At 32.7% G+C, this 9,714-nt stretch overlaps 1 protein-coding gene across 1 annotated transcript; it reads left to right on the forward strand.

Moving 5' to 3' along the window:
• Nucleotides 1-6,111: 6,111 nt before the first annotated feature.
• HELRODRAFT_166711 (hypothetical protein) lies at nucleotides 6,112-7,284 on the forward strand (the record flags this gene model as incomplete). The annotated part of the gene is made up of 1 exon (XM_009011936.1): nucleotides 6,112-7,284. One exon carries the CDS (start codon nucleotides 6,112-6,114, stop codon nucleotides 7,282-7,284), a length of 1,173 nt encoding a protein of 390 aa, XP_009010184.1.
• Nucleotides 7,285-9,714: the final 2,430 nt, after the last annotated feature.

The raw sequence follows: 9,714 nt of genomic DNA on the forward strand, positions 1-9,714 counted from the left end.
AATGATGGTGACAATGATTTAAATGATAGCAATAATAATGATGAAGATGATAGTTATGATGATGATAATGATGATGGTGATAATGATGATGATGATGCCATAGCGTCTTGATGGCAAAAGCAATAACATTTTGAAGTGGGCAATTACGGATGTAATGGCACTTAATGATGACGATGACGACGATGATGACGACGATGATAACGATGATGATAGTGATGTCATGAATAGTGTAATTAGAATAAATGATGATAATGATTATGAATTTATGAAAAATTTTCTTTATCTGCTCTCCGATTCATTCATACATTGTGATTTGTTGGATTACATAAAAATGATTTGATTTGAATTTAACTACTATTACAGGGATTAAATATGATGATAGTGTTGATAACTTACTTACACTCATTCAATCAAAGATGACGATGACGACGATGAAGATAAAGATGATGATAAAGATGATGATAGTGACTGTGTTGAAAGCGTCATTAAACTAAATATAGATAATGATGATGTTTATAATGACGACGACGATGATGACGATGTGAAGGTGATAATGAGATATCTTTGATACTACTGATAAAAATAATACAACGCTGGCGATGATGATGGTAAGATGATAGCTGAAATGACACAATCACGAAAATGATGACGAAGACAAGACGATGAATGTCATTATGGGATGAGTATGTACGTATGCATGCATGAATGATTGTATGCATGTATGTATCTATGTATGCATAATTGTATGCATGTGTGTGCACACGTGTAAATGTATGTGTGGATTTATGTTAGTATGCATGCATGCATGTATGTATGAATGTATGTATGTGTGTATGAATGCATGCATGCATATATGTATGTACGTATGTATATACCAATACATATGTGTGGTTATATGTGTGTATGTGTATGTGGGCATGGAATTAAATGAAATTTGCATTCCAATTTTCTACACGTCATATTTAGTCAAGAACATAAGAAACCTCATTTCATCATTTTTTTCCTGTTATTTTTATCATTTTTACTATCTTTCGTTCTTCATCTGATTTCGTTCTATTAGGCTTTTCTAGAGTTTTTTTTCGTTTACATCTTTGTTTTTTTGCTTTCATTTATTTATTTTCATTTTTTACCATCATAGTAGTAGTTGTTGTGACAGGAGTAGTAGTAGTAGCAGCAGCTGTAGCAGCTGTAGTACATGCAGTAGCAGCAGCAGTTGTTGAAATAAATTAAGTAGTAAAATTGGTAACCGTAAACTAATGATAATACCTTGCTAGTTGTAACAATCGTAAAACTGCAAGCATCTAATAACAATAGAGAAGAAACATGATTCTTTGATGGCAATGTAATGACATAGAGCATTGCTGACAATAAAAATACGAAAGAATAACAATTTGAATCTGACAAATCACATATTAACGGATAACCTCTGAAAATAAATTTGTTTTCATGACTGCAAGAACAATTTGTATGAAATTTTCAGGGAATATGGAATGATGTTGAAAATCTGAATATAAAACTGCAAAGGACCTATGTACGACGCGAATGATGATATAGGTGAATAGTTTTTATAAAAAATATCAGCAGAACGCTATGAGTTTGTTGTGATTTTTCTTCATGTGTTTTTGTCATCCTGCTTTAGTTTTTTTTTGGTTGAATTTTTTTTTGTTTATTACGTGGATTTAAAAAAAATTATTTTCATAGCCATATTTTTTCTAATTATATTTTATCCCTTTATTTAATGGAAACGCTCCTATGCGTAGATAGGTCCTTAATAAGATGGCATATTTTATGACCTCGCAAAATAACAGCCGAAATGTTGGAACATGAGAAAAATTAAGTTGGAAATGAATTTTAAATAATTTATGGGCCACGTTTTTTCGATTTTATGCTATTATTTTGTTTGTAATTCTAATCTTTTTTCAAAATGTTTGTTAAATTGTTCTATGTCCATCAGTTCATCTTCATGATGCAATTTATGATTTCATTTGCGATTAAACCGTTCAAAATGTAGTTTGTTTAAATGCATATTTTCATTCATAGATTCATGGAAATGATGTGCACTTGTGTGTAATGTATCTATGCATGTTGTGTGTGTTTTGCTTTAAATGTATGTGTTGGCCTCTGTGTGTGTGTGAGTAGGTGTGTGTGTGTGTGTGTGTGTGTGTGTGTGTGTGGAATGTTTGTGGACAGCGTGCGCGCCAACGTGTCAGCCACATTAAATAGAATAATGACAGCAGGTGCGTAAATAATTTAGCGTTTTTTACTGCGCACGTGATCTTCATATGTGTTGTGCTCTGAATGATGAAGGTATGTGACTTCTTTGTATGAGCAGATCTATGTGTTGGTATCTGTAACATTGTACTTGCCCTTTTGTTTGTGTCTATGTCTGCCATAGTTTTGATTTTGTTATCTTTGTTTCATTTTAATTTTATCTTAGTTTCTTTTGTGTCTCGTTTCAACTAAATTTTTCCTACAAGTTTTCATGTACAAATCAAACATGTCTGTTTGTGTATGTTTGCTATTATTTAAAATTAAGAACGCGTTTAACAGAGCCTGGACTTTCAAATGTTCCTGCATTTATATTTCTGCATACATTTGCGTTAAAAAAGTAAAAAGTTGTTTGCTTGACAAACGGCATCTCAGTAAAATGTTTGCTTAAGAAAATTAGCAACATGTGTTTTCATATAGGAATGCCTGTTTTTTCATGACGTTGTGAGTGTGTGTGGAAATTTCTGTGAGAGTAGGTTCGCAAGATGCCAACACAACTAGGGGATGGGGTGGAGTTTTAAAGTGAGTGAATAGTTTCAGGCCATCATAACAATGGCAGTTGGTGAGATCATGTAAAGGGAATATTTTTTAAAATTGGAAAGTTGTAAAAAAGTAAGTTAAAATAAAAAATTGGCGACTTTAAAATTTCTTAGCGTCTTGTTATTATGCGTTATAGTAATTACAATTTTTATAAAAAAAAATTACAGCCAGTTTTAATTGTATAAGTTTGTGAAGGTGAATGCGTTTTGGTGCGCACCCACATCAAAACTGTGGCATGGTGTGGCGTAGGTAGGGAGGTGAGCTTTTAAAATTTCGTGTTTTAAAAATATGAATCCCTTGCCTTATATGCTTGCCGTGGAGTGGGTGAGGCAGCTAATTAATAATGCACAATTACTTCTAAATTTAGGCACATGTGCACGTGTGTTTGTGTGCGTGTGTGTGTATGTGTGTGTATGTGTGTGTGTGTGTATGTGTGTGTGTGTCTTGTAATCGCATTCTTTCACATAAATCCTCTAATACGCGTGCCGGACATTTTTATAAAAATGATAAGGCTTGATACTATCATTACTGTTCATGTGTCTGTCTGCCTAACATATTCATTCGTCACGTTAATGCTGCTTGCTGGATCACAATTTTTTACACGTTGTATTGTTATACATATCTAATATGTATGTGCCAGATTTAGATTTAATGTTATTTTAGTATATATTATTTATAAAAAAAAAATTTATAAATTTGAATAAAAAAATGGAAAAAAAACGCATGCATGTATATGTATTTTTATAGGCACATGTATGTATGTATAGACAATAGGCGTGGGTTTTCCATTTCCAGATGCATATAAAAGCGGAAAGATAATTCCTTTCCGAGGTGGATGCAATTTAGAATGCTGATGCAAATGCATTTTTTCATGATTTTAAAAAAATATTTTCCAGTGAATATTGTTATGATTTTTCTTAAATAATTTTTGTCGGCTGTGTCTTTTGTGGTAAGTTTAGCGATTTTAAATTTTATAGTAAAAAAAATATTTTTTTATAATAAAAAAAATTTTAGTAATTTTTCAAAGATTGATTTTAAAAAAATTTTCAATTTTCTTTTTTACATTTGGTATATTTCTTTGTTTGTGATTTAAATGTTTATCATCACTGTTGAGGTTACAACTTGAGAAAAATTTATTGGTAAAAATCTATATGTAATTTGATTGCTATATTGGTTATTTTTCTCCACATTGGTTATTGTTACACTGCTTCTTATCAGATTATAAAATAATGAAAGTACACATATGGGTTGGTTTCATCTTTATTGTATGTTTTCAGATTTATAAGTGAACAAGCAATATGAAATAAAAGTTGACGTTGAATGTTATTAATATGTCATTTGAATTGAATCTCACTAATTAACACTTCTGCTTTTCGACTTCTGTCTTGTTCTCGTTCTTCTGGCTGTCAACTGGTTACTGATTATACGAAACATATCAAACTTCAAATATATCACAGTATTCCTTTCTTTACCTTCTGTGTAGTTTCAGCCATGCTCTTTTATTCTAACTATTTTGAGTTGTGCTGTCTATTAAATTATACAAAATGTATGGCAGACGTATATGTATAACCTAATTTAACTAAATATTTTAATATATTGAATGTGCGATGTGTATCATATAGAAATATATTCATTGATTAAATTAAATTTTCACGTTAATTTATCTGGTACTTAAAATTTTATAAATACTTTTAAAAATGAAGCTAAGGTGTGTTTTATATAATACGCAATTCAAAATTTTTAATGTCAAGTGAAATAATTTTTTGTAAGGAAATTTTTTATAAACGTTCAACAAGAGCATAAACCTCATTCAGGCAGTTAAAAAGTTAAAAATTCAAGTCAGGAGAAAATTTATCCAGAGAACATCAACATTCTTGCGGTTGCTGATGTAACAAAATTAAATTTTCATCACCGTCATCTTCGCCATCTCCGTTTTAGTCATCGTCATCATCAGCAACGTTATTATCATCATCACCTGTATCATCAACATTATTATCAACCGCACTGTTATCAAGGTTACTATCCTCATCATTTTATCTTTCCCAAACATCACGATTATTATCGTAAGAAATATAATCATCATTTCTCCATCAACATCAACATTACCATCATCATCGTAATCATTTCAATCATAACCATGACAACCAACAAACAACAAAGAACAATAACCAAAGAAAGATTCTTTCAACAAAAAAATACACAATAGAGTATATATTATTTGTAATGGTCGGGTTTTTGATTTGTCGTGCGCTACATAATTTTTTTCATCACGCTACATCCTTTTCCTGTCTCGCTGCATTCTGTGTTCAAGCATCATGAAAAAGAGGTGAATTTCACTGGATATGTCTGCTAGTCTGTTTTTCTGTTTGTGTGTGTGTGTGTGTTTGTGTGTCTATTATTTTGTTTGTCTGTATTTGTTTTTTGTTTCTGTAAATATATATGAGTGAGTATGTGTGTTTACATGTCAAAAAGTGTGTAAGTGTAGGTAGCTGTGTATGAATGGATGTTCACACATGTGTTTCTTTAAAATTTAAATGTTATTGTTTGTGTGGCTGAATATTTGTTTTAGTGTTTCTATGTGTGTATGCATTTATGTTACAAAAATTCAATTTGAACCATTGTAATAAATATTTATGTATGTATTTGATTTCTTTCATTATATTTTTAATGTTTTGAACATTCACCGATGTTAAGAATTACGTTACGGAGATTGTTCAAGAGTAAATGTTTTTATGAAAGTTCAAACTATCAAGCAACTGCAACTAAAGTTGAAACTTCTATTTGATATCATTAATGTTTTAAGAGTTAAACATTCCGATATTTATGTTAGCAATGAATGTAACAACTATATATTTTTTGAAAACACCGATAGGACCAGAAAAAAATTCCCACAAAATCAATAAGTAAACCAATAATAAAACGTACAATATCAATAAAAACACACAGGTTGAACTCCCAAATTTCATCATCCACACACAAAGGACAGAACAAATTTGGCGGGAAAACTAAATGACGCCATTCATATGTTCGGAACATACGTCATCGGTTGACATGGCAACTCATAAAAATATATTGTTGTACTATAAGAAGTTGTTGTTGTTGATGTTGTGGTTCTAGTAGTAGTACTATTTGTGCGTGTATAACAGCCATTCCCAAACTTAGAAGTGAGAGAAAATAAAAACAACATTCACACCAACTACATCAACAACGAAAACATCATCAACAACAACATCAACAAAAACATTAACAATAGCACTAAAAATAGCAGCAACAACAATAATAATAATAACAACAACAACAACAATGTCCAGAACGAGGAGGCTGTGGTTATTTTTTGCCTTCATATGCGTGACAACATTCTGTTGGATGGTCATGCTGTCCTCGCAAGATCACAACATTGTTGACAACATGTTGAGATACAGTGTGAACGTTGTTCTCGTCAACAAGCAACACAAATTTTTACACCAACGACACCTTCAACAACAAAAACACGAGCACGAACAACACAAAGAGATCATCAAATTAGAACAACAAAACAACAAAACAGCAAGTGCCTTAAATGTTGAAGTCGCACAGATTTTTGACAAATTTCACAGAATGCACGGGGAGGTAAACGTGAGTAAGATGATATTCTACAAAATAACAACAAAACCGTTAAACAACGACACGCACGGAAATGATTTTAACAAAACGTCAACAACATCTAAACCACAACAACAGTTTGTTCCAAAAATCGCGCACATAATTTGGTTTTATCCGAATGAGACGGAGTTTCGATTCCATCAAGCGATGAGCCTCCTGAGTCTGCAGAGATTTTTCAAGCCACGAAAAATTTTTTTCTGGCACGATACATTGCCGACTGGTCGCTGGTGGCTGTTCGCTCAACAAATCGTTGCACATTTCCTCCTAGTACCTTACAAAAGACCAACAAAAATATTCAACTACACAGTATCAGTTCCCGAACATCAGTCTGATGTGGCGAGAATACAACTTCTACGCGAGTACGGCGGCTTGTACATTGATCTGGATGTTGTTCTTCTGCGACCACTCGATCCTCTCCTCGAGTACGAAACGACCATGGGCGCTGAAACTCCCAGCCAACTTGGCAGTGGCTTCATTCTGGCCAAGGAAAATTCAGCGTTTCTCAAACTCTGGCTCGATAGTTACTCAAACAACTTTAACGATAACGATTGGAATTATCACTCGACCATCATGCCGATGAAGTTAGCCAAGCAACACCCACAGCTCGTTCACATCGAATGGTTTTCCATAAATAGACCGAACTGGTTCGAAAGAGATTTTCTCTACCGAAAGGGCAAACTGTGGGACTGGAGCGAGAACTACGCCGTGCACCTGTGGTACCGTGAATGTCCCGACGACTACAACCCGACGAACGTTCGCGAGATGAATACGACGGTGGCTGAAGTTTTCACATTCATCTACTTCAATGAAAGGCCGCAGTGGAAAGGTGGATGACGCCGTTTCTTCTGATGAATCACGAAGCTTCAAAAAAGTAAAATGAAATTAAAAAAATAAGAAATTTAAAAAATGAATAAATAGAAAAAATACGATGATTTGAATGCTTTGACAGTTGAAAATGTTTTGAATGTATGTACTTTGTGGAAAGTAATAATGCAGATGGCAAGCGAAATGTAGAGGAAGTGGTTGGCTCGCTGTTAATTACACTTTTTTAACTTTCAAATGTTGACTTTATGTTATTATCACTATTATGAACGTTCATTATATTCATTGCAATTATTATTTTATATTTGAAATAAATAATATTGTCCAAAACACTATGAACCAGGTTATTTCCTTTGATGTTGTTGCGATAGTTTGAAATGGTTTTTGTTGTTGTAGTTTGTATGGTTTGCACTTGTGTGAATTTAGTTGTTGTTGTGTAAATTTGGTTGTTGCTGTGTTGTTAGTTTGGTTGCCGCAGTTTCCATTGTCCAATCGAGCACCATAACTTGGTTCAAGTGGCCTACATCTTTTTTTGTAAACTATTTTCGTATTCCTGTCTTTCTCTATTGATTTGCGAACATGTTTTTGTCTGTTTGATTATTTTCGTGGTGTGTGTACGTTCATGTATGCTCGTTTACGTTTGTCTCAATTTTGTCTAGATATATGTTCATCTATAAATTAGAGGTTTACAATTTTGTACCTATCTGCGTTTTTGTAAGCATTTTGGAGATTGTGTGTATATTATTTCGTGAGTTGCCATATATTTTATGTGCGTGCATACATGTGTGTGTGTGTGTGTGAGTGTGAGTGAGTGAGTGTGTGAGTGAGTGAGTGAAGAGAAGGAGAGAGAAAGTGTGTTGAACGGTGAATGATGAATGTTGAAAGGAGTTGAACTTTTTTGCAAGGGTGACTTGATGTGCGTACACGAACAGGTCCTTACGTATGTGCCCACAAGCACGTTGTCCCTTTGTGTAAAAGTTTATTTACACTAATGAAAAGTACTCCGACCGTTTGATTGATCGTTCGATTGACTGATTGATTGGCTGGTCTATTTATTGATCGGCTGGTCGGCTGATTGATTGATTGGCTAGCCGGATGACTGATTGATTGATTGGTTTCATTGTCACACCAGCTACAAAAAAAAACTGTTTGAAAGAAAAAATACATAATGGAACGAACGAGCGAACAACTGAGTGATTGATTGATTGATGGATGGCGTGGATTAGTGAATGAATAAATGAAGAGCTGAATAGTAATCAGTTCTGTTAAGAGATAAGATACCACAATTTTTTGTAACACTAACAACTACAACCACAACGACAGCGAAAACAGTTCAGTTATAATAGTTAAATATAAAAACCATGTAACAATACAAACATGATAATCGATAAATGTTTATAGGTTGAAACAACATCGTCATCGTCAAATTCACAAGCCACAAACTAACAGCTTGTTTAATTTATTTAAAATAACATTTTTGTCTAACGTCAATTTTGCTGAATAATTCACATGGAACCCAATTGGACGCTTTTGCTCCTGAAAATAATTTACATCGGTTAAAATCATTTTTTTCATATCAAATTTTTTTCAAACTTTTGTTTCTTTGTTTCATTCTTTTAATATATATGAAGTAACCCTATTTTTTTAAGATTGTTTCGTTATTTTGAATGATTTTTTTCATAAAAAAAACTAAACACACTCACATAAACACACTGACACACACGAACGCACACACACACAAACACACACACCACACACGCATACCACAAAGAACACACACAAAGACAAGTTTATTATTTTCCTCTCACTACTATCGCCACTCGAGCTACTGCTATTATCGCCTACTACCATGACGCTAATATCGCTACTACTCTCACTGCAGTAAATACACTTTCACGCAAATTAGATTGTAAAAAAATTGAAATTAACTTCCTAAATGTAATTTTTCATAATAAAATAAGAATATCATATTTCCAGGAAAGCATGAAACATTAACGAAAGCATGAAACATTAATGAAATAAAAGGAGAACTAATCTCAAAATTAAAAACTTTGAAATTAGAAATAAAATAATTTTAATCAGACATACAGGGAGAAAAATTTGAGCAAACCAGCAAAGAAGCAATTAAAAAATTCAAACAATTCTAATCACTGTTTTCAAGAAAATGAAGATATCTAAAAACACTCTTTAAAAATGTTTAAACTTAAAAAATAAATTAACTGATTCATGCAAACAATATTTGAAAAATGTTTATACCAAAACCAATATCAGAATCAAATCGAAGAAAATATGAAATCAAACAAAATCAAAATTACGATTTATAGAGAGAACGACCAAAATCAACCAACAACAACAAAAACCACAACAACAACAACAATAGACAATGACAACAACAACAATAGACACCAACAACAACAGACAACATAAGCCAACCGACAACAA

Source organism: Helobdella robusta (assembly GCF_000326865.2).
Source record: "Helobdella robusta unplaced genomic scaffold HELROscaffold_10, whole genome shotgun sequence".
Lineage (NCBI taxonomy): Eukaryota > Metazoa > Annelida > Clitellata > Rhynchobdellida > Glossiphoniidae > Helobdella > Helobdella robusta.